At 48.4% G+C, this 26,260-nt stretch overlaps 1 protein-coding gene across 4 annotated transcripts in view; it reads right to left on the bottom strand.

Annotated features, from left to right (window-relative positions):
• Positions 1–8,545: 8,545 nt before the first annotated feature.
• The window catches only part of LCMT1 (leucine carboxyl methyltransferase 1), a 33,910-nt gene continuing 16,195 nt past the window's right edge, over positions 8,546–26,260 (bottom strand). For 3 of the 4 annotated variants that reach the window (XM_075899908.1, XM_075899911.1, XM_075899910.1), the window contains 6 exons: positions 19,615–19,717; positions 17,241–17,361; positions 15,887–15,988; positions 15,117–15,208; positions 12,059–12,156; positions 8,546–9,391 (listed from right to left, as the gene is read on the bottom strand). In XM_075899908.1, the coding sequence (XP_075756023.1) occupies positions 9,369–9,391; positions 12,059–12,156; positions 15,117–15,208; positions 15,887–15,988; positions 17,241–17,361; positions 19,615–19,717 (539 nt within the window). In that variant the 3' untranslated portion in view covers positions 8,546–9,368. The remainder of the gene's footprint in view (positions 9,392–12,058; positions 12,157–15,116; positions 15,209–15,886; positions 15,989–17,240; positions 17,362–19,614; positions 19,718–26,260) is intronic. The other variant, XM_075899909.1, reaches the window with a different exon arrangement.

Raw genomic sequence — 26,260 nt, 5'->3', positions numbered from 1 at the left:
CCCTTTCAAGCAGTTACATGTTTACACAAATTCCCAACAGCTAAAATCCCCATGAGGCGCCCTGCTCCCAAGACCTTTACAAACGTGGCCCTAGACAGATAAAGAGAGGGAAAGGGAAACTGAGGCACAGAGCAGGACTCAAGCCGCATGAGAAGAGTTTAGGGGCCGAGCCAGGCTGAACAGCCATTTCCAGGCCCATGCCTCTCTCAGGGCTTTACAAAAGCAGGTCATCACGGTCACGCCGTGAAATGGGCCACTGAGCCCCAGCGAGGAGAAGATACAAAAGTCCCCTGATCAGGGACACAGGCGGTCGGCAGCCCCACACCTGCCACGGCTCATTTAAAAGACATGCTCTTCTAGACAGAGGATCCCTATAGGACAGCAGCTCCCGGGCACCAGCCCGACGTGCAAGATTCCAGGAGCAAGCGCCTGGCGGCAGACTTCGTCCAATGCTCAGCAGCCACAGCAAAACCCTCTGGCTCCCCTTCAAATGCTCCCTGTCCGCTGGGCCCATCTCTGTGTACCTCCCACCCAGTAATGCTTCTGGGAGTGGCACCGGCTTATTCCAGAGCTGATTTGGGTCACACAGAACTTCTGCCACTGAGGGAGTACCACGCAGTGGATCGGGAAGCTCTGACGTGGGCGTCCCGATTCATTGCACGTTACTCGCTCAGCAGTTGCGCAGACATCAAACACTCTTGGTAGGAACGATCTCGCTCGGTGACACGGGCGTTGAAGATGCCAGCGATGATCTTCCAGGAGCACTTCCCAGCCCACGAAAATCTTACTTCAAGAAGACAGAAAGTGAAGGAACAGGCCTCGGGTTCAAACGAGCGGAGACGCTGGAGAGCCGGGCACAGTTTAGCCCATCACTACCCGGGATCATGGACAGAGTAAGGAACATCAGGGAATTGGATCCATGACCAGGTTCAGCCATCTCTTGGCTTGTTCCTCTGGTGAAGTCTCTCCGCCCAGGTTCGACAGCAGGTGGTTCTGCACGAGGGCGGAGGCGCCTTTGCTTTCCCCACCGGCCATGGGCGTGGGTGACAGTTTTGTTTCGTTTACTTTTTTTCTTAATTCAATGGGATATTCATCCTGGCAGCTGCCCTGGAGTTTGCTCCGATCCACGCTGGAGGTGGAGCCTGGTCAGTTTCACTGATGGGGCTGGGAGGCCTCCATTCTACCGGCCTAGAAACGTAAGAATTCGGCAATTGCCATAAGAGGGGGAGACCATGGGGCCGTTTACGCCAACCTCCCGTCCTCGGCTACCACGAAAGCACAAGGGATCCACGTGGTGAGATTCTCCACGGACCACTGCACAGCGGGGCCAGATTCATTGGGAGCCAGTGCCTAACATTGCAGAGGAAGCAGCCATTCACAGGGGCAATAGGTAGATAATACCATCGCAGCAGCAGGCGCACAGATTACATGGCTTGATATCTGTACTTCAGCCACCACTTCAGCACCATTACAAAGCTTTTTCCGCTGATTTCTGTAGGCCCTGAAGCAGGCAGATTGGGAGCCCTTATAATTCCAGTCTAAGGAAGTGTAAATGCACCTGCTGCTAGTCTAATACACCGAAATGGCACATTTATTTCCCAAGGCAACAGCTTGAGCAGCCTTTTGAGTGACTCTGCAGCCAGCGAGTGCACGGTTTTCCTGACTGGCGAGTTACCTGCTCTTCTGTTCAGATGCGGAGCAGGCAGGCTGCGCATGGTCCATTCCAGCTAGAAACACACATTTTATTTTCCAAAAGTAAAACATGCAAAAAACCCTCCTTGATGGCAGAAGGAAGCAAAGCTCTCCCCATGGGACAAGTGGTCATCTAAAAAGAAGAGACATAACCAAGCATATAATAAACAGCAGCGACCATACTCAGAGTGGATAGCAAAGGTCCGTACTGAAGCTGGTACAGAACGTACACTTATAAGGCTTGCAGACGATACAAAGCTGAGAGGAGCTGTAAGAAAGATTGAAAAAACTGGACTGTTAAGACTGGAGTAGAGAAGACTGAGGCCAGGTCTACACTAAGGGAGAAAGTCGACCTAAGATGCACAATTCCAGCCACGTGAATAGTGTAGCCAGTCGATGTACCTTAGGTTGAGTTTCCGTGGTATCTCCCCCGTGGGAGGTCAACGGGAGAAACGCTCCTGTCGACTTTCCTTACTCCTCACGACCCAGTGGAGTACCGAGTTGATGAGGATGCTATCAGCGGTCCATTTAGTGGGTGCCTGCTAGACCTGCTAAATCGAGCCCCGGGAAATTGATCTCCACAGCACAGATCTCCCGGTAAGTGGAGACAAGCCTGAGGGGGGACGTGATTCAAGTCTTCAAGGAGATAAAAGGATGATCTAAAGCAGAGGAAGATAAACTGTTCTCCCTGTTCACCGAGGACAGGACAAGATGTAATGGCTCATATTGCAACAAGGGAGATTTAGGTTAAACATTAGGCAAAGCAATAGAACAAAGTGCCTTGGGGAAGTTGTGGAATCTCCATCACTGGAGGTTTTAAAAAACAGGTTAAACAAACACCTGTCAGGGACGATCTAGATAACTTAGCCCTGCCTCAGTGCAGGGGTCCACGAGATGACCTATTGAGGTCCCCACATTGCTACAATTCTATTTCGCCTATTTTAGCATCTCTCAGCGGAGGATCTCAAAGGGCTGCCCACACTTTGACAAATTAACCCTGCTGCTCTCCCCCCCAACAAACAAGCATTCGGATTACTTCACCCACCGCGAAATGCAATTGACTCTCAGGAGCATAAATCCAGGATAGAAAATGGAGAAGAAATGGCAGGGGAATGAATACGGGGAGGCAGAATGCAATTAGCGAGGCTGGAATGCAGCCAGAGCACTGGTTATCAGCGCCACTCTAATGAGAGATGGCAGGGGATCTGACAGACCCAGAAGAAATCAATACCTTGGCACCTCTAGCAGCACCCCAACTCTCGTGGCTAGGAGATTGAGTCCCAGATACTCCTCACACACTTTCTGTACCCTTGGCATTCCTTGGAGATGATCAATCCACGTAATAATCAATAGCCCCAATACATTTGTTCTAGATTTGTAATCACACCTTGGGGGCGACCGGGTAGGCCAAATCTGTGTACAATTCCATTCAACCTTTAATACTATTTGTGGAATTAGACACAGCAGTTGCAACTCCACTGTTAGGGCCAGGGATTCGTTGGGGGTGGAAGTTTTTTGTCAGCAGAACACCCAAGAAACAGTGGCTATGCTGAGAAACTTTTCACAGTGTGGCTGTAAGCTGCACAATGTAGACAAAGCCTCCGGCCTCCAGAGATTGTTCTGCAAACCAACAAGAGACCACTGCCCCGAAGAGATACCAACAGCACTAAATCAGCACCGTGAATGTTAAACTACATGTACCCCCAAACGTTGGATTTTTCTAAAGGCATCTGAAGATGCAATGGAACCTAGGGGCATTTTCAGAAGTGCCTTGCTTGGAGCCAAATGGACAAAAGCGTTTTAATCAGGCAGGTTAATGCTATTCCGTGGAAGGGTTTTTGTGCTTAATCTTACTTTGTTGGGGGGTTTGGAAAGTAAAACCTTCCCTATAAAGACAGTCCAGACACCACACACAACTGCTTCTCACACATCCAACAAAAAACACCAACCCGCTTCTCAATTCAGCCAGCACATGTTGCTAGCACAACAGTTAATGATTTAACAAGCAATAACCACAGACACTGCAAAGGTAACTCATTTGATGCAACTATCTTCTTGTTCAGTTGTCAAAATTATTTGGTTTTACCAGCTTGTAATCCAAAGGTTACAGATATGTAATGAGAACTCGCAGAAACAGATGGGCCTACATAGGTTTGATTAGCCTACGAACACTTAAAGATCTTATCTGTCTTGCTTTAAGGCAATACCACACTGCTCAAAGCAAGATGGAAGTTTTCAGAAGAGTTTCTGTGGACACAGGCCATGTCACCGACAAAACATGTGGCTACAAGTGGGTTGCTGCCACCAGAGAAATTGCAGATTAATTTGGTTGTTGGGGAACTCACAGGAAACCAGGGGAAAGAACGCCACTTCCATCTCAGCTCTGCGATGCACAGCTATCGGCCACAGCTTTCCGAGCAGAGGGAAGGTACCAGACCACTCCTCTCATGCACAGCCAGCCAGGAAGGATACGACTTTGGATGTCTTGATAAAGAAAAGTGATAGAAATGTAGCCATGTTAGTCTGGTGCAGCTGAAACAAAATACAGGACTATGTAGCACTTTAAAGACTAACAAGATGGTTTATTAGATGATGAGCTTTCGTGGGCCAGACCCACTGCCTCAGATCAGATCTGAGGAAGTGGGTCTGGCCCACGAAAGCTCATCATCTAATAAACCATCTTGTTAGTCTTTAAAGTGCTACATAGTCCTGTATTTTGATAAAGAAACACAGCAAAGTGTATTTTCAGAGCCTGGTAAATATGGGTCTCGTCTCCCAGCAGCCTAGGGACTGAGTGGCTGTACATGAAAGGGATTAAAAGTGCAAGTTACCAGCGCAACAGCGAGAGCGGCGCTAAGCTGCTGCAGCTCCCTGATAAAACACTGGCGGACAGTCCCCGGAGGAATTAACGGATGATTTCCTAGCACTAGCGTCCCCTTGAATGGAAGGTCCTGGAGGGCAGTGGAGGCCGATGGCTACTCTCCCCCTCCTCTCATCCAGCCATTCCACTAGTTACTTCTTGTCAGACATTTAAATAAACCGTCCTATAAACCAATAGCGACTCCTCTCCCCTGCCCCCATTACTAGGAAAAGCAATTTGCAGCTTGCAGGAGGGACTCCAAGAGCCGGCATAAACAAGTGCAGCTTCACGAAGTCAGGGGAGCTGGGCTGAGTTACAGGCACCATCAATTTGGCCTTGCGCCCACTCTCTGTTGCTCACATGATCCTTCCTGTAGCGCCAGGGGTGTGCGCCGTACACATGAAAACAGCCACCAGCATCCCGCCCGGAGTGACAGGCGCCTGAGACACGACCTGACAGGCGTGGAGGGCTATGAAGGGGCAGGCGTGGAGGGTTATGCTGGTGCCACAGGTGAAGGATGTAACCTCTTCCAACTCAGATGCCATGTTAATTACTCCCCCAACCCTTCACGTGTCAGCCGTGGGCCCGAACTGGATTCTCGAGTCCTGAGCAAGGAGTGGGCTTTGGGTAGAGATTTGAGATGTTTGCCCCACAAGCAGGCTCAGGAGTTTGGGGGTCATGCAGGAGAGAGACCACGCCCCGTGCTAAGCCCACGTCTCCCTAAGAAAAGGGGACAAAAGGGAGAGCCGGCCGAGACCAGACTGCATTAGTCAAACGGACCAGTGTCACCAGGACAGCCAGACTGCCCCCTTCATCACATTTTCCTGCCTATAAACACCCTTAAAGGTGCCTATGCCAGACATGCTCCTTGGATCGCCAGTGTAACCCTACAGCAAATTTGACCTATTTTCAAGCTTCATTACCACGAGGGCCTCGAACTGCAAGCTAGAGGAACGCTTGCACTGCCAACAGCAAACTCCGTCCCCCCCCGCCCCGCGGCTCTCTATTTCAGCTGTTTTTCACCTTGCGCCACACAAATGTTTGCAAGCTGGACGATGTGCAAAAGGGGGAACTTTCATGGATTCCTTTAGACCAGTGGTTCTTAACCTTACTGCAGCCTGCACCCCTTTGGTTCTCCACATATGTTCTCGCACCCCTTATTAAAAAACGTTGAAGTAGGTCAGTTCTTTAAACCTAAGATAGATCATAAAAATCTGGCACGTCTCACACCCCCAGAAAGGGCATCTCGCCTCCCCAGGGGGTGTGCACCTCAGGTTAAGAACCACTGCATTAGACCATCTAATAAACCAACTAGTAAGGCATTTTTTCAGCTCTCATCCTTCTGGCTAGAGCAGGTTTGCTGCTTCTGTGGCATTCTTCAATCCAAGCGAGCGGATTACTCGAGAGATAAAGGAATAGGAAGAGCTGACAGGGAGAAACACCCCCTAAATTACCTGCCTCCCCCATCAAGCGGAGATCACTGCCAAAAGGGAAGATCTTGTGAGACATAGGAAGAGCCAGACCATGAGGAAGTAACCAAGGAGAGCGTGTGTGCGTGTGTGTAGGAGTGGAGAGGGACAGGCACACTCGGTGCAACCTCTAGCCATTCAGCTTTGGTAAACTAGATTCAAGGCCCCAGAAGTATGGTGAGAGCTTGGGGCTCTTTGCCAAACTGGGCTGGATACCGGAGGCTTCCCCAAGACTCTGTAAGATGGGGCTTCACAGGCTGCTGGACAGTTGCACGTTTCAAGCAACCACCTCCCCCACCTTTCCCCACCCTCGGGCTGGTGCAGAATTTGGCACTGGCGGCCATCTTTTCCAGCACGGGGCACGATGAGACTGGAGGATTGCCGATGCCATAAACCTCTTCTAGGCTGTGCACCGGCAGGCTTGTAATCATCAAGCGAGGCTCAGAGCGAGTCTGCGCAGCCACATGCTCTCGGCACGCTTTCCCCTCCTCCCAGGCGTTGGCTGCAGGGACCTGTCGCATTTTAACTTGTTGCAGATTGTAAATCTGTTTGTACAGCACCTAGTGCACCAGGCTCCGATCCAGTGCGAGGCCTCTAAGCTCCATTGCAGTGCTAGTAAGAGCACTGGGAGCTGAGCCAGGATCCAGGACAAGAGGAGTTAGGAATGCTGCCGGCTCGGAGCTAATTAGCGGGATTTTGGACAGTGCTGTTTGTGTAGGTGCTTTAGGGTTATTACTCTCACGCTTCAGCAAGCTGCGGCCCAAATCAGAGAGAAAATGGTACTGGCTGATCTACAGAACAGGGCAGAAACAACAAGACCTTAAATAGAGCCAGCAGTGACGGGCAGCTGTTTGGTGGCCTCTAAAAGGAGCTGGACAGGGCCTCTTGGAAGTTGACCCTTAAGGCTTCACCCTATTTTATTGTAACTAGCCCCCCTGCTGGCAGCCTGACACACGAGGAAGTGAGCAGATCAGTGACTGAACTGTCTTATTTCTATGCGAGAATCCCACCACACCAGGGCTCAAGTATATTGAAGGGAGGAGCATCATGAAAGCTTGCCCTGCTGGTGCCCGGGGCACCCCTGCTCTGTAGACATGGGGCTCTGGGGTGTTGACGCAGCGCTTGCCCTGGGTGCTACACAATCAAGACGACAGACAGACTGGCCAACTCCTCATCCGCAGACAGTGCCATCTGCCGCAATCAGAAGTGAGAGGAGGGGCGGGGGGAATCTCTCCCATTGGACTAGCTTGTGCTGGGGAGGCAGACGAGCTTTCGAGCCACCCAGAGCTCTTCTAGAGGCCTATGTGTCGAGTGGGTGCAACTTCTACATGATTCATCTGTGCCAAATCCAGCCCTGTGCTCAAGTGAGGGTGCAAGCCAGCAGCTGCATAATGGAGGTGGGGGAATGGGACGGGAGGAAGAATGCAATGGGGAGTGATAGACGCACAGAGGCTGCAGCCTGTTGCACTTGGTGACTGAACTGCTTACCGGAGGCAGGGAGCCGAAGGGGCTCGCAAGCCAGCAGGCAAGCTGTCGAGAAGGGAGGCCGCTCGTCGGCTGTAGTCCTGCTGCACAAGATGGCAGAACCAAGGCAAAAGCCTCCTTTCCAGCCCCCTGCACACAGAGGAAGGCACGGCAATCCAGACGCAGCTTGCTCGCACTTGTTAAGGGAAGACAGGCACACCTGAGCCCTGGCACGTGAAAGGTGCAGGGGTAAGCATGCCATGAGGATAAGGATCTAGGTAGCAAACAGATGCAAGCGCCGCTTGGGCATGCAGGGGACCCTCAGTCTCCGCTTTTTCCTTTCGGGGAAGCGACTGTCACGTTAACACTCTTTACAGACAGTCAGTGAACAACCCTCAACACAGCACGACATTTATACAAGCTGAACCTCTGTAGTCTGGCGCTCGGAGCCAGCAACATCCATGGTCCGGCACGATGAGAGTTAGCTAGATGGCCACTTCGCAGGGGCATGGCCAAGTTTCCCACAGTCCCATAAAGTTTGTTTCCAGCCCCCACTCCTGGCTCTCGGGGTTCTGGGCTGTTTTTTGGCTCTAACTGACCCCAAAATGTCTCCTAAGAGGCCAGCAAGCCGGGGAGGTGTTGGCAATGCTGATACATTCCTGACCACCGGACAGGTCCCGAGGGAGCCGGATCAGAGAGGTTCAATCTGTACCTTGCGATTAAGGGAAACAACTTGATGCAGACACCACTGCAGTCATGAATGCCTGTAGCACAATTCTGCTGGCAGGGCGAGAAATACAAGTGAGGGGAAGCGTGGGGCGACTATTTCCCTGAACTGCAATTTGATCCCTCACGTCACGTAATTAAGTGCAAGATTCTAAAGGGGCGGGGCAACTATTCTGTAGCCAAGTATTACACACTAGGAAAAAGTAGCGAATGGTATTCGGACAGGCGCATACATTTGGACCCATTATTAGCGGTAACTCCGAAGTGTCTGGTGCGAAGAAAGTCAACGTCTCTAAATATTACACAGCCCCGTTAGGAAACGACATTAGACAGGTTATAATTACTAGACATTTATTCACCTTGAAGGCAAGTTGCAAGACTCAATTTCAGGTGGCATTTGGGGGAGGGGGAAGGGTTGAGGGGGTAGAAGGTCACGGTTGCTGTGAAGATGCAGCTGGAATTCTAGGGCTTCGAATCCATCTCTCTTTTGCCATCGCTGCAGGACTACAAAGCAAGGCCTTTCTCCTTTCAACATCCCGCTGAACACAGCCAGTTTTCCTGGACTCAGCTGAGCAAAAGTCAGTGAGAAACCAAGTGAAATGGCAGCCACTTAGCTGCCGTCTGAACCTGCAGAAGGCCCGGAGGGTGCCTGTCCACAAAAATAAATAAACCTTCCGAGAAGAAAAAAAAAAAAAACCTCCCCCATGATCAGCTGTGAATGCAATGCAAGATCCACTGACGCAGCCCACTGCACAGCTTACACATCTTTCCGTCACAAACGCACTTCACGGACACCCGGCGAGACACAGGGGATGAGTAAAACGATCAAGGACACAGCGTTCTCCCCTTTAAACAAAGGGAGTGGGTGTTTCAAACAGGAGTTCTTGACATCCAGAACAGTCACACACCAAGTCCCTGAAAAGGGAAAGGAGCCTCACGGCGGAACGATTGCTCAGAGGCAGCAGAGGTTTAGGAAACGAATCACAAGCCAACAGGAAAGGGACAGCATCAGCAACACTGCACTGGTCACTCGCTTTTCACCGGCATCGCCACGAGAAGCCCTCGCATGCAGAGTCCCATCCGTTGGGTGAGCTCCCCCTCCAGCGGGAGGTGGCAATTTTGGTGGCTGTCCCCACGGCATCTTTGAATCGAACACTTTAAAACGTGATGCTTGAAAGACCTATGTGAAAAGAAAAATGAAAGGAGACTGGAGTCAAACCCTCTGCTGCTATTAGAACAGGAAAGGCAGGTTTGGAACTAGCGTCCTGAATAAGCTGTCGGGGCAGCAAGGTTACTCCCCAGACACCATAACAAGGTACTCCCTCCAGTCTGGCACTGCAAGGGCCACGCAATATGAAAAGCGAGAGACGTAGCAAGGGAGACAGTGGGCAGCAATGGAACAAAGCGGAAAGTTTCTGCTGTCCCTCCAGATAGTTCCTAGCACAGCCCCGCTCATTAACAAAACAGAGAAGCAGCCCAGGAAAAGCCACATTTATAGGATGAGAGGGATTGATTGGGGAGGAAAGATTAAAAGAAACCAGTAGCCTGGCTAAGAAAGAGCCACAGGGTAAGTCTGCAAATGTTGGAAGGGTTTAAAGCCATCTAGCTTGGTGTCCCGTCTGTGGATACTGGCCTGTGCCAGGTGCCCCAAGGGAGTTAGCAGAACAGGGAATCAAGCGAACCCTCCCTGTCACCCACTCCCAGCCTCTGACAAGGCTTCGGACCCATCCCTGCCCACCCTGGCTAAGAGCCACTGATGGAGCTATCGCCCTGTGGCACTGCCACAGGAATGCGCGGATGTCGCAATGCTCAAGGCCTTACAATCAGGTAGAACAAAGATCTGGCACATTTAGATTAGGCTTAGAAATACCCCATGTCCCTTTGCAGCCTCTCAGATACTTTGTACCATTCAGTCCCTGCACCTACAGCTCCTGCGGATAGCAACAGACTCGGTGAACTCAAGGCAGCCTATCGCTTTAAGTTATCAGAGTGCTGCAGAGCAGAGAGATAAACACTAGCCAGTGCTGCAGGGAACTTTCTGTGCTGAGATACAATTCTACATGGTCATCACTTCCCAGAGCCCTGTGATCGGTGGGGGACCAGCCATCCCTGCACCGTACACACCAGGGCCTGCTTAGCAGACAGTGTAAGCCAGCAGCTACTACGCTGCAGCTTCAGCCGCCAGATAATCTACTCCACACCCCCCTTTGGCTGGGACAGGAGGGAAACTCTCTGGAGGAGGTTTCTCCCCCTAACAGCTGATAATGAAGAGTGCACATGAAGATCACTTTAGAATCTTTGTTGCATCTAAGATTCTTAGGAGTAACGGATTCCCTGCCATTTTTTCCTTGGGGCAGGCAGCTAGAGAAGCTTTTGGGGAGTCAAACTATCAAGCAGCCTATGAAATTCTGCAGTAGAGAAGTTCCAAGTAGAAATCCATTTACCCCATTTTGTTTAAAAACACACACACACACCCCAAGTTTTTAAAAATGTCCCACTCTGCACCAAGACAACCCAGAGACCTTTGGAAAGTTTTTGTACAAAGTTGGGGAGACACATGCCCAGCCCAGACTAGCCAAGAACCCAGTGGCTAGGCTAGTCACCTGACAGAGCAAGGACGTAGAACAAGATTTCCTACTTTTCAGGCAAGTGCCCTAGCCATGGGGCTATTGGCCTTCCTCTCTCTTTGATACGTTCCATCAAAAAGTGTTGGCTTCAACACAGGAGCAATTTTCCACATCAAGAGTTCTCCGCTTTACTCCTAACCCCTCCAAAAAGTGCGCCGGCTGAAGAGACACACCCAGCCACCCAGACCTGGTAATTAGGTGGCTTGGTTTTTTAAATATGCACCAACAATCCATGATGCTACAGAAGAGAGAAATCATGGCAGATTCCAGGGCAGAAGAGACAGACTGGAAAACTGCTTGAGGTGTAAGACCAGGAGACAGATTTGAAGAGTTAGATTAAGGATGGAACTTTTAAAGATTTCCCCCTGCCCTCTTCCCTTTAAAGGCACCAAAACTAGACCCTCAGGACAGAGATGGAAGGGAGGCAGCACGGAAGGAGCAAAGACCAAGCTAATGGGGAGAGATAACATTTCAGAGCTGTGAAGTTGCTATAAAACCAGACTGTTTATTAATCTAGGCAGCACTCGAAGTGCGCAGGACTTTGGAACTCAGTTTATTAGTCCCGACACCATCACAACCCGGCCACTGCCATAAAAATTATTTAATGTTTCTGATTTTAAAAATCCTGATCCCAATATTCTTGGATAAAACTTCCTGGTGGAGCAGGCTGAGCGCCTGTACAAACTAGGGATGTTAACTAGCGGGTATTTGGATAAACGTGTAAGTGCAAGAAATTTTAGTGGTTGCACTTTTACATGAGGAGGGCCGGGGGGGGAGGCGGGAGCTGGTGCTCCTGGAGAGCCAGGTTGAAAGCCGCTTTCCACATGTACCAGCTCCCGCCTGTCCCGCCTCCCCTCACTCCTCCTGTTGCTTCTGCTTAAAAGCCTGTTCCTGCCTCCCTCCCCGCTCTTGCTGCCTCTGATACAAGGGAGGTGGGGTGATACGCGCGTATAGTCGACAGGAATAACTAGCAAGTCCCGCTTTTCGGTTAATCATGTAATCGACTACACATGGACAGTCCTAGTGCAAATCCTTGGAGGCTGTAGAGCTAGAGGCACTTGTCTAGTCACCGCCAGGTAGTGCCTGCTGCCGTACAAGGGTAGAGAAGCTGCCCCAGGTCCTGCTACTGGAGACTAATGTGATGCATCTACTGTAGGCAGGGACATCTGCCTTGCCTCCTAAGCTCTCAACAGACACCCTCAGTCTTACGGGCACATTACCCAGGTTACAGCGATCTTTCGTAGCCCAGCAGATGCAGTAATGTTGCATGAGTTGCTCAAGGAGTTCCTTTTCGTCGAGGAATTCGAGTCCCTCTATTCTGCAGGGAAAACAGAAATCATGATTTAAAACTGCATCCCCCTTGCGCATTTTGTAACACGCCTCTTTGTTCCACAGAAGGGAGCAGTCTCCTGCAGCACACGTGTTCTTTCCAGTATATGAACGTGCACATAAATGGAGATGCCAGTGCACCAAACAGGCCGGGATGCCGGATTTCATTCTTTAAAGGAAAGGTTTCTGGAGGTCCAAAGTTGTGCAATAACTACCGATCTGTATGCAGATGTGGGATCTGCTATTTACTTCTCTTTTCCTGCCCCCTCACTTCTCAATGCTGGGATTCAGGGTATCCCTGCTAACCCATGCATCTTTACAGAACAGTAAATATTCTTGATTCATCTCTTTTGCTCAATTACACACAATCTCATCAGGTTTGTGGGGATGCAACACCACAGGCTGATGAAAGGAGCCTATACCCTAGAATCATTCATCAGGTATCACTTCAGACTGTCCTCCATCAAAGCCACAGTACTCGCTCACTACCCCTTTCCAGAAAAGGGGGGCTTCGCAGTGGAAGTTTTCCCAACGCCATCCTGACCCCCAATAACCACCTTCCTGTGTGAGCAAGTGAGCGGCCATACTCCTGATCCTATGGATGAGACAAAGCGAACTACTGATGTTACCACGGTGCCAAGAACTTGCTGTGCTAGTCACAAGGGGTGTAAAGACGTAACCGTGTAACCACTAAACATCCTAGCGGTGACATGCACCGCAGAGCCCGCAGTGCAGCTGGGAGCCAGCTTATAAGCTCCCGGGGAGCTGGTTGTGCTGCGGGCTCTGTAGTATAACCTTTACACTGCAGACCGCACAGCATGGGGCAACAGCCAGATTCCGGGGAGCCGATGTGTAACCGTAACAAACCCGATAATCTGACGTTTATCAGTCAACCCAGGGGTTCGCAAACTTTGAGCTACGTTATGCCCCCTCTAAGTTGCTCGCGACCCCCCGGGAGGTCGGGACCCACAGTTTGAGAAACGCGGAGTTAACTGTGTAAATGGTCACACTTCTACATCCCTACTTGTCACTGTACACACAGAACAAAGATGTTCCATGCTCCAAACAGCTTCCCAGCCAATGACTTTCTTCCTCTCTAAATGACTATCCTCATGGCTTCTGTTGATATTTTGGTCTTTATTTTCTACTCTTAAAAAGCGTTTGAGTGCTGCTGCTGTGGACAAGGCCAGGGGTGGGTGCATGTCAATGATGGGTAAGTGATTCCTAAATACACACCATGTCAGTAAACATTGACAAGCCATGCCGGATAAAAGATGCTCTAGAAATAAAAGGCATTAGACTCATCCCTGAAGGTCAGAGAACTGGCTCTGGAGACAGACAAAAGGAACTGGACAGTCATCAATGCTTTTTACCAGGTTAGAAACAAGGAAGAAATATTTGACATTTCAGTAACAGACTGAGAAAACCCAACCTGGTCACCCTGACTTGGGCTGCATACAATTTACCATCTCAGGGTTTGGGAAGCTTCCATCTGTGAATGTTTATTTTCATAATCTGGTTGGCCAGCTGAAACTGCAGCTGATGACAGACTTCTAAATGGTCTACAATTCCGATTAGACATTTAGCAAGTTACCGATTTAAAAACTTATCGGTCTCATTCTTATTTTTCATATTAAGGACTTAAATGGATACCTACGATTGTGGAGATGGCCACGTGCCCGGAAAGCTTATTTCATGAATAATCCAACACTAGCAAGTGGCAATGGCCCACTTCGGGCAGGCAAGCGCCGACGAAAATGTACTTTAGAAAACCACATCTATAAAATTCATGATGTTGCCACTCACTAATGCAAAAGCATTGGGGGGGGGAGGGAGCAATGGCAGATGTTTACCAGCCAGCAGCAACACCATATACCCGTTTGCGTCAACTGAAGAACAGATCCATCTGTTCCAGAGGGCAGCTACCTTTTACCTACAGTTGGGAGCTAATCCAGGACATAAGACACCCTCGGTTTCCACGCTGTGGGCTAGACTCTGCCCTTAGACCTGGCCCCAAGCAAGGCAAAGTGCGGAAGCTGCATCAACCCCCTGTGACCCAGACACTCCCCTCCACACTGCAAGGTCTGCTCACGAGGGGCAGCACGGTGCTGTCGGCTCACACCCGCAGTACCCGCCCTCTCCTTGCGCAGCAGGAGGGGAGCAGAAGAGAGGCTGACCGTTCCCCAGGCCCGCCGACAGGGGGAGGGCAGGAGCTGCGTGCGGAAAAGGGGCAGTTGCCCCAAAGGGCCTGGGGCTCCTGGCCACCTCTGCTAATGCTATCGCAGGGCCTTTTAAATCGCCACCAGAGCGCTGGGTGCTCCAGGGCTGGCTGGGGAGGTGGGGAGGCCTGGGAGGGGCGGGGGCAGCACAACGCAGTCAGGGAAGCTCCAAGGACGGGCTTCTCTCAGCCCCGCCCCTTCCACCCCAAGCCCTGCCCCTTCAAGCAGCATGGAGCTGTCCCCCCACCTTGCCCAGCGCCTGGCAAGTCTGTCAGCCCCCCCCCCCCCCCCCCATACATGCTCCAGAGAGGGAAGCAGCAGACCACATACCCCTGCTTGCACAACAGGCCTGGGTCACAGGCCTGGGTCAGGAGGGTTCTTACTCCCTTGTGGGAGTCTCTCGCCCGCCACACTTACAGCTCCCCTCTCGCTGCAGGTCTTGGGCACTCGTGAGGAACGCCCAGACCGGCACTTCGCATTCCCACAGCTCTCCATGCCCAGAACTCTCTCAGCTCCTCCAAAGCTGGCACCCACTGGAGCAGCAGAACCCTCAGTGGTCATGCCCAGAGCGACCGCAGATCCCCCACGCTGCTCTGGGCAGCTCCCACTTGCAAGACAGACTTCGGCAGGTGGCCTATGTACTAGACACACCAGACAAGCGACTGAGAGGAGCTAGTGTGGAAACGTTTTCCAGGACAAGTTCTGCTTACGAGCAAGCAGCCAGCAGTACCTTCTGACATCAGCCTGGGGCAAGCAGCTGTAGACTTTCATCATATCGAAGGCATTGGCAGTTTCCCAGCCATTTAACAGCAACCGCTCCCGCTGTAAAACGAAGGGGAAGCAGAGCGCGCTGAGAACTCAAAGGGAAATGAAGGCAAGGCAAGTTCCTAGTCTCCCTCGCAGCATTCGCTAGGCCTGCTATCGGCTTGAGGACAGGATGAAAAAATCCTCTCTGATAATAGAAGTTAAGATTTCCCCAATTCTAGGCTTATTAGGAAAGATATTTGCTTTTCTCAAAAAAGTCACCTTTTCACGAGCTGGATACAAGAGGGGACGAATGGTGCCCATGAAATAGAGGGAGTAATTCTTAATTATGACGATGCCACGGGATAAAGGGTTTCCATGGGCAGAGGCAGGTTATACAGTGGGGGAGGCCTAGGTTGGATATTAGGAAAAATGATTTCCCTAGCCGGGTGGGGAAGCACTGGGATGGTTCCCGAGGGAGGGGGTGGAATCTCCATTCCTAGAGGTGTTTAAGTTCAGGCTTGACCAAGCCCTGGCTGGGCTGATTGAGTTGGGTTGGTCCTGCTTTGGGCAGGGGGTTGGACTCGACCACCTGAGGTCTCTGCCGGCCCTGGGAGTGTATGATTCTACGAGAGACAGAGCTGCTCTTCACTGGTCTGAGTCTTAGAACTGCCGTGTCTGGAGAAGCTGACGCTTGCCATGAGATCGGTGGCTTCCTACCAGCCGGGCTCGCTGCTCTGAGTGGGATGGACTCACCTGAGAGTCTAAGGATTTGCAAGCTTCCACTCCAGCCAGGCTGCACTGCCTTCTCTGCAAGTTCTCAATCATGATCTGCCCGAATCGATCAGCCATGTTCACCTCGGAAAGGAGAGAACACACCGGGCGGCATTTTTCCTCTTTGAAAGGGGAATTAGCGACAGTGGAAACTAATCCCTCAGATGAGCCAAAACCCTTCTATGAGCCCCAGAAGAGTCACAGCACGTGCCGGGCCAGCTTTTCACGTGTGCTCTCCCTCAAATCTTTCCCCACGACTGCCAACAAGGGGACCAGTTTCATGTGTGCGGGGATGGTGTTTTCTCTTCTGTGAGTAACGGAGCATTAACAGCGGGACGGGAGGCCTGCCAGTACTGTTCAGACCAATGAAAACTAACAGCGCCACAGCTGCGGCTTGCTCCCAGCTTCATTCCAACTCAGATCAATAACCTGCGAGGTGGAAGGTTCATTACCAATCCCCTCAGCTGCCCAGATCCCCAAAGGCAGCTTTTCACCTGGCACAAAAAGGCTCCCAGAGGGCTGAAGCAACGTTTGCTCGGTTATCAAAGGTGCCAAAGGAACGAGGACTATAAAATGTAATAAAAACATAAGTAATACCGCCCGGTGCTATTGCATTGAATCATGGCATCTGTAACCCAGCATCTTAGGAAAACGTGGTTAATCCAGATTTTAAAAGTCTCAGTTGTTTCATTTCAGAGACTATGGTGGGTTCAAATCCCAACCCCGCAGGGAGCGGCAGGACAGCCAACACTCAGGCTACCCCAGAGGTAGGCAGGATAAGGGATGCCTTGAAGGTAAGGGGGGGGGGGGGGGGTCTTGTGGACTAGGGAATAGGGCATTCGCCTGGGGAGGGAAGGGCAGTGGCCTCAAGACCCACCCCCCCTTCCCCCCCGGAAGTGGCGGGACAGCCAACACCCAGGCTGCCCCCAGGATGGAGCGGGATCCCGCAAGTGGAAGGTGGGATAAGGGACACGGGGAAGGTAAGGTGGGTTCTCCTGGGGGTTGTCCTGCCTCTTCCCCTACTTCCCCGCCCACCAACAGCCCTGATGAGATGTATTGAAGATCAAGCTAGACCAACGCCTGTCAGGAATGGTTTAGTACACATATTCATGCTTCATGCAGGGGGATGGAGGAGACAGACCACGAGATCCCTTCCAGCCCTACCTACGTTTCTAGGATGCTAATCCAGAAAGCAGGTAAATCTAGAACTTGCAGAGTTCTCGTTGGAAAGTTTACAAAGTTGTGATCTGTTGTCATCGCACAGGCAACATTCTCCCAGCTGTCAGTGAGTGCTACGCAAATAATGCACCAGTGAAAAGCTACGTTTTCCTTTTACCTGCTCATAGTTAATAAACATCGCAGCCTGGAAAGTGTTTGCTGCCCACTTCAGAAGACTTGCAGACTGCGGAGGGGTCATATAAACCAGCACACACTCTGCGATCAGGAGCGTAGGCAATCTTTAAAAAAAAATTGATTTTAAAGGAAAAAGAAACCATTAAACTGTTTCTACTGTGCACTAATCAAGAATGGCCAGTAACAGACAAGTGCTATGTCACTGAACCAAGCATTGACGGAGAAAATGGAAACATTTTACCACACAAAGACCAGTAGTGGGTCTCCATCCTCTCCAGATGATTCTAGCAATGCAAGGTTACTTGTACAGGAGTTGGAAACTTTTCTGTTTCTGAGGAGCATATGCTTCTGGCTCTACTCCTTTCACACACTGAACGCATCTCTCTCCACTTACTAGTTAAGAGGGGAACATTTTAAGGACAGCCAAGTAGAGACAAGAACCAGCAGAACGGCCTTGCTAGAACCAGACCACTTTTTGCTAGCTATGATGTAGCTATTGCTTCTCTTCCCCCCCCCCCATCCACCCTGAAAAATGCAAATATCTATTCACATGAGTAATTATACCTACAAGCAAGAAGTTTGATGTAGATCTAATTATCACTAGAAATAAAATGAATTCCATAAGGATAGGCAGGGACAGTGCTTTTAAGATGAAAGCACAAAAATTTAAATGACAGCTGAATACACCCTGACTACCGCATACGCTTTTCCCTGCTAGCTATGCCACGTTTCGCTCTCAGATTTGAGAAGAACATTTACCACTTTGGAAACGGCATCCATCAAAACTCTCTGGGCTCACGTATGGAAATCTAAGTGCACAGTTTATGAGCAACAAAATCCAAATTCTATATCCAGAACAAGAGTTCTTGACAGATTCTGCCATTACCCACCTCAGGAAAAAATAAAGTCTGTGAGGTCAATCTGTTTCCAAAAAGAGGCACAGCAAACAAGCCACAAGAGTAAAACCCTGGAAGCGTAGTTGTGGGGATGTTAGAGTTTTTATTCTACAAAGCAGTTGGCTCCTAGGATCACCCCCCTTAGCACTGATTTTACCCGGCGTTGCTCGGATCCTTAACTCAAGTTTTGGTTTTAAAAAAAAAATAAAATGAAAATGTCCATGCTTCATTGGAATCATTGCTCTGGGGTGAGGCTGGGGATGAGGGGTTCGGGATGCAGGCTGCCCCAGGAAGAAGGAACTACCCCAGCCCCCTCTCACCACAGTAGGTTGGGACCAGGTGAGAAGTGCCTCTCCACAGGTCCAGCAGACAGAGCCAGGGGAGAGATGCATCTCCCTCAGCTGGGGCAGGTCCAGGTTTGATGCCCCTGTGCCTCCCCATCCAGCATGAGAAATACAGAAAAATGTGCACTTTCTTCTGGCTCCCTTATGTAGGGGAACAGCCAGCAAAGTTCTCATATGAATTGGGGGGAAAGCAGGGGGCAGGCCCTTTCACCTGCTTAGTGATTGTCCTTTTTCTATGGTTTTATGAGCGCAATCCCTTTCCAGGCACAATCAAGCCCTGACCTTGCTTCAAGTTTTTATAAGAGGAAGCTGCCTACCAAATTTGGTGGTCCTAGCTCTTACTGTTTAGGAGATCTTGAACAGACAAACACTCTCATTAGATACAATGATCTAGTCCAGGGGTTCCCAACCTGGGGTACGCGTACCTCCAGGGGGTACGAGAAGCTTGTCAAGGGGGTCTGGGGAATATTTGGTAAATAACTAAATTATCCTAATTGAAATATTCCAAAAGTAGTCATGTTAGTGAAAAAAGTTGTGGATCCTAGAGTCTAGAATGTATTTCCTTTCATATTGAATAGGGGGAATGGGAAGGTTTACTAAAAGCCAAGGGGGTACGGGGACCGAAAAAGGTTGGGAACCCCTGATCTAGTCACTCATCATTCACAAAACGTAAGTTGAAATGCCGTGACCCAGCTGCTAAAAAACGCCAATTCAGAATGGCAACATTTGGACAAGGTGTCAATATTCTTACTTTAATCAAGTGCTATTTATAATCCCGGGTATTATAAACACACTACACACATACTTACAGAGCAGGCATAAAGAGGGTAGTGGATTTTCTTTTAAGAGGATTGATGCTCTCATGTAGGAAAAGTGTGACTCTTACAGATGAGGAATTACCCGTCTTAGGATTTGGAACTATGCAGGCAGTGACTGCAACAGCAGCCTGCTCAGTGAAGCTAGACAGTATCTGCCCGAATTCCTTCTGCTCAAAGGATTCAGAACAAGGTTACCATGGAAATGGCATAATAAAAACTGGAGGCAGTTCCTGTACTCCCAAAACAGATTTGATTCTCACCACTACATTACCACAAACCTTTGAAACAGATTATCTTACTGTGTGTCCATGTTAAATGTCTTCAGTTTTTTCTCCAGCTCTGCTGTGTCTCGAAGATCTGCTGCAAGTATAGAATATCGGTTGGAATCGAGGCTGTGAGCATCTGGAAATTTAAGATCAACTGTTCAGTTCTTGATAAGAGAAAGGGATGCAGTAATTAGGGGAGTATTTTTAACAAAGGACGACGTGATCAACTTGGGCTCCAAAGTTTGACCTGCTGTATATTAAAGAGAAATAAAACAGTGGAATATTAAAAGCTCTGTGTGGCATCTGAATACTGTATATGCAGGATTAGTGATATCTACAGACTGCACTGCATTACTACCAGACTGTTCATCAAATGGAGCCTCTTGCTTTTTCCAACACTATAATCAGGGCCCTACCAAATTCACAGCCATGAAAAAGTATCACACCATGAAATCTGGCCTCCCCTGTAAAATTTGGGTTTGTGGGTTCTACTCTATTATATATAAGATTTCGGGGGGAGGGGGGAAGAGAGGGGGGAGGCTTGTGTTTCTCAAACTGGGGGTTCAAATTCAAAAGTGGGTCATGAGAAAGAGGGGGGTCACAAGGTTATTGTGGGGAGACTTCCGTAATGCCACCCTTACTTTTGTGCTGCCTTCCGAGCTGGGTGACCAGAGAGTGGCGGCCGCTGGCCAGGAGCCCAGCTTTGAACGCAGCATCCCACCAGCAGCAGCACAGAAGTCAAGGCGGCAATACCGCAACTCCCTACAATTACCTTGCCCTCCTTTGGGTCAGGACTGAAAGTTACAACACTGAAATTTCAGATTTAAATATCTGGAATCAGAAAACTTATTTTAAAAAGCCATTAGTTTTGTGACCGTGAAATTGACCAAAATGGAGTATGAATTTGTTAGGGCTCTAACCATAATGCAGGTAGATGACTGGGATGGTTGCCATGTGTTCTGGGTGGGGAGAAGAGAAGGAAAAGCCACACGCAGCAATAAGGATAGCAGGCTGCTCCAAAGAAAAATAAATCTGTGGTCGACAGTTTGATTTATTTTGCAAAAACCTAATATTTCCCGGTACAATTTATTTACTCATAAATAATTAAAATTCCACTGAGCTAGGAAGAGAACAGCCACAATGAAGTAATAAGGATTAGCACATTAGTGGATGGTGGGCAGAGGCCAGGAGTTCTGCATGCTTCTGGTTTTAGGCCATATCAAGGCTGTTCCCCACTCTGGCATTTCAAGTGCAAAAGGCAGGGGCCCTGCAAGAGACTTTTAAATACCTTCCCATTAAAGCAGGGATGGGGAACCTCTTGGGTTGGGGGCTGCTGACCCACAAAAACACACAGTCAGGGGATGCACACAAGTGAAAAGCAAAGACCAAACAAACCCTCACTGATAGGGTTGCCAGGTGTCCGGTGTTTTTCGGGAGACCATCTGGCAACCCTACTCACTGACATGGCCCTTGACTGAGAAGGACACTCCCCCATTCCCCTTGTACACCAGAGCCTGGGAAGGGCCCAGGCTAGTAGTTTCTGTGTGCTCCAGCCCCACTGGGGGACAGCATGGGGGTTGGAGCATTGACACAGGCTCTCCGATGTAGGGGGAGGGAGCCCTGAACCACAGGGGCCAGATTCAGGCAAGCTGGGAGCAACATCCAGCCCCCAGGGCGTAGGTTCCCCACCCCTGCATTAAAGGCTTCTGTTTAAAAACTCCCCAAAGACACAGATTTCCTAGCATTGGAGTGATACTGTGGCCACCACCTCAATCCAAAAACCCTTTTGAGAACCCAGGAAGGCACATTTGGAAGTTCCTCCCTATGGGGTACCCTCAAGCTTTTTGACCCACCCTCTGGAGAGACCTTGAACAAACTATTTTTTCTTAATAGTTGATCTTGCAGTTTTAGGCACACGAAGAGAGAACCTCCTGCCCTCTAGAACACAGGAATCAGATCATGGTCTTAAAAAGGTAAATTTTTATTAACAAAGAAAACGTACTTGTTGGAACATACTCGGCTGACTAGGTGTTACAGAGAAACTGAAAAAAGATTCACACACAGAGAACTGCTTCCCTGGGATTCAGTTTCGAGTTACAGCACAAGACAAGGTAGTTACGGGGAAGTCCAACAACCCAAAAACAAAGAAAATAACCTGATCGTGTCCAGCTAAACGTTCCCTGTTCTACTCATATCTCTGTTGCTCCAACATTTAATCCTTCTCTAGGGATGAAACGCTGCTGGATATTCCATGCCTTGTTCCCTGGCTCTCTTAACCCTGACAGGTAATTCAGTTAAGTGAATAGCGGGGGGGATGTCCATAAAGGGAAGTACCCTCCCCACGACCATTCATCACAGGCCACAAGAGCACATTGGGTCAAACCAAAAGTCCATCTTTCAACAGTGGCCAATGGCAGCTGTACCAGAGGCAGTGACCAGAACAGGCAAGTACCAAGAGATCCATCCCCAGCTTCAACCATTTTATCTAGGAATTATGTTAATCTTTGAACACTAACATAATCATTAAGTGAATGAAAGGAGGTGGTATCTGCAAGGGCAGAGATGCTTCATAAAGATACAAGGACTGCTGAGCTCTCCGTAAATTGCTTTTGAGCAAAACAAAGATAAAGCCCTCGTAGTCCATAGTCCAAAGACACACTGATGTCCCTTTATTCTGGCATTAGGCTAACAGTATAAGGAAACAAGTATTAGCATTATCGTTCGCAACCAGTAGCAAAAAGAAATCCCACAACGAGCCAGACACACGGTCTAGTCACCATATGAAGGACTTCAAACCATGTGTTCTGTCTGAATGGGACAAGACACTTGAAAACTGCTGAGGGCGGGGGAGTTGTGTTTTGAAGGGCTTCAGAGATAAGCACCTGGCTTATGCCCTACTTTTAACTCAAGAACTGTGATTATTCTGTAAAACTGCTAGGCCAGAATGGCACGTTCATTTCCCTCTGAGCACAAGCAGTAAAGTAAGTAAATAATGGAAAAACCCCAAGTGAGATTCAGATGGCCTTGCAGCATTCGGTCTATATACCTCTGCAACAGCTATCACTAGCTTTGGCTTGGTTCCATATGGAAGGCAGTAAAACCGCTGCAGACAAAAATAATTCATGAATGCCAATAGGAAGCCAGGTGTCAAAAACAAGGTAAAGAGATAGTGTAGTCAAGCAAAGAAGAGACAGAAAGAATGGGATTTGCCATTTCAGAATAAGTAGTAATTGAAAAGCAATGTATTAAGTTCAATAAGTACTTCAGAGACTGCAACTGGCATAAAACCTGACTAACTTTCAAGAGACCAACACTCCAACCAGTCACCAGCAACATAAAACAGCTCTATTTCCAACAGAGTTTGAACCAACACCGAATGGTTCAAGGTGGGCAGAGTAAACAATTCACTATTTTGAGTCAATTTTTAATGCACATATATTCTGTAATAGCAGCTCTTTCCTTTACCCATTTATTTTAGTTATTTCACCAGGCCTACAAAAGTGGTGTTCACAGGCCAAGTGATCCAAGCAGAATTCCAGATGGTCTAGCAAAAAGCAGGGAAGGCATACTAAGTTAAACTGTTCTGTTCACAGTTTGATACTATTATTTTAGGATTAAACAAAGACTGAATAGCTAGCCAACTACAAAAGCAGTTTCTCCTCTCTTGGGCTGTGTCCAGACTCAGGGGTTTTTTCGGGAAAAGTAGCCTTTTCCCGAAAAAACTTCCCCTGCGTCCAGACTCAAGCCGCGTTCTTTCGAAATTAATTCGAAAGAATGCGGCTTTTCTTTCTATGGCGGTAAACCTCAATTTACAAGGAAGAACGCCTTCTTTCGAAAGTTCCTCTTTCGAAAGAAGGCGTTTTTCAACGTAAATAGGGCTTCTTCGAAAGAGAGCATCCAGACTCACTGGATGCTTTCTTTCGAAAAAGCAAGCCGCTTTTTCGAAATTTCTCCGTGCAGTCTAGACGCTCTCTTTCGAAAGATGCTTTCGAAAGAGCCTCTTTCGAAAGAGGCTTGCAGTCTAGACATAGCCTTGGTGTTCATACCTCCACATCAGGTGCTAGAAGTGGGCCTCATCCTCCCTGATTGAATTGACCTCGTTATCTCTAGCCTTACTCTTGATTGGTACTCTTTTCATATGCCTGTATATTTATACCTGCTTCTGGAATTTCCACTACATGCATCTGACGAAGTAGGTCTTTGCCCACGAAAGCTTATGTTCCAATAAATCTGTTAGTCTATAAAGTGCCACAAGACTTCTCGTTGTTTATTTAGAGGAGATACCAAAATACATGATTTAATTAGCAACTAGGTTAAATGCAACTTCTGTTTCACACTTCATCAACTTGAATATATTAATATATTAAGTTTGTGCTTAGCTGTAATACAAAAAACAAAATTTGAGAGGATGTAGTGATGGGCACCGTATCTAGGTGTCTAATCTAGAAGCAGAGACAACTGCACTTCCTTACTCCCCTCCACAAAATAGGAGTGGGAATGCTTCAGCGATGAAAATTCAACCTTCACTTATTACAGAAAATGACCCCCACTCCCATCACAAACACCCCTTTAAAAAAATATATGTTACAATTCTGAAAAAAATCCTCACTTTTGATAGCTTGGGAATTTTGTGTTACAATTCCATGTTATGAACTCCCAGGCTGAATACAAGAAAGTATTCAAGTGCTCAGTTAACATCACAAACATGAATTCTGCCCTTAGATAATGCTGAGGTGGCATTCTCTCTCATCTCACAAAAATATTAACACCCTGCTCTGAATAAACCTATGTGATGAATAAGAGATCTTAGTATCTGCTCGTTCTCAGAGTGATGCTGTTTGGGTGACCCCTCTTCCCCTCCCCCCCAAACTTCACACAAATACTCTAAAATAAGTTTGAAGAAACTTTCTGGGAGGGAATTGAGGGAAAGATGACAGAACCCTAAACTGGCTGTTTCCGGGCTCACTTTTGTAGCTTTTTATAAAAAAACACAAAAAGCTTTTGTAGGGATAATTTGGCAGAAGATAAATGTTTTTCCATCTTTAATTCTAGGTTCAAAAAGGGATTTTTGCCTATGAATTTCCTTACATTTGTTTGCACATATGTTTAAGAATTCTTCAGCAACAGGAACCTCTACAGCCTTAACAAGCTGTGTTCAAATGGGCTCTATTCCTCCCTGAGAAAGACTCCTGGCACCACATGAAATTGATTCCATTCCATTTCCAAAACTCAATGCCATTTGTTTTCCTTCTGCTCCATCTAAAACAAGATGCACCTGCTCCCTCGTGTGGTTTCCTTCCACCTCCTCTTGCTCTTTCACCCCTTGACTCTCAGCACATAAGCCAAGCATGCCAACGAAGGCCACAGTGCATGTACATACAGCATGTACATACAGCATGCCAACCAATGCACTTCTCATATCACACATTCTCAAGCAATCGCACCTTTAAATATCACCATAATTCTTACATGCACGCCCACAAAGTTTGTAAATGGCACTTCTACTTGTTAAGGAATCTTGGAGAAACAAGGTTTTAAAGTGAATGTGTTCTGAAAAGTGTGAGTAGACAAAAGAGCATTAGGAAAAGGCTCTGAAAAGCAAGCAAAAAGCTTAAAAACCACCATTTCTCTAAAATTCCCTGTAGGATTTTCCTTCAAAAATTCTACCTTTGGTAGAAATGTCAATGTGCATGTAAAATTTAGGAAGAATTAGCTAGGTTTTACTAAAAACTAATAGTGAAGGTATACACAAAAAAAATCCCAAGCTTAAACCCTTTTAAATGGATGGGTTGGCATCCTTCTATAATTATATACTGGAAACTTAACCAAGGCAAGGCAAAAGGGCTATCTTGTGTACAAGTCAAAGCTAGGCTATGGATAGATGTGGGAAGTACCACACACGAGAACCGCACTTTGCCACCACACAGCAATGTTGTTATATTACTTAACACTGCATTTAGAGAGCTCCACACGTACAATTCATACCAGGAAAACAACACAGCTATGAACACACTTCAGTATAAACACCTGAAAGACGAACCTTGATTTGGGCCTAAGTTCTCATGGGCTGATGACCATTTTGCCTGTTGCACAAAGTGAAAACGACAGTTTGGCAGAGATACACACACGTGCGAAGAGCCAGGAGTGTTACAGTAGTACGGGAAGGACCAGTGAGAACATGGCTAATTCAATCAGGGGGCATGTGGCCCACTCTCAGAAGTTGATAAGAAGGTTGTGAATGGGCCATATGCCCCCTGATTCCACAGCTACTGGACAGCCGGTTTGAGATATTTTCCACATCTATGAATCTGACAAAATGGGCTCCAGCCCACAAAAGCGTATGTCCAAATCAATGTGTTAGGAGTCTTTCCAGTGCAACAGGACTCCTCATTTCTTATGCTGAAACAGACCAACACAGCTACCTCTCTGACACTTCAGCATAACACTCCAGGGCAGCACAAAAGGAAAAAGCTAACAGCATCCTGGTGAACAGAAAGTTTAGGCAAGTGAAGTTGGTTCCAGTTTTCTTTAGTGCAAGCAATTTCCACTGCTTGTGCTCTTACCAAGTGCAGCGCTCCTCTGAGGGTCTCAACACAACCGCCTTCCCCTTGGGAAGAAGAGCTCACAGTTCCCCTAAAGTCTGGCAAAGAAGGCACCTTCCACCAGCATGGGAGTGCTG

This window comes from Pelodiscus sinensis, chromosome 16, assembly GCF_049634645.1.
Source record: "Pelodiscus sinensis isolate JC-2024 chromosome 16, ASM4963464v1, whole genome shotgun sequence".
Lineage (NCBI taxonomy): Eukaryota > Metazoa > Chordata > Testudines > Trionychidae > Pelodiscus > Pelodiscus sinensis.
The sequence above is the reverse complement of the archived record's forward strand: the minus strand, read 5'-3'. Positions and strand labels throughout refer to the sequence as shown.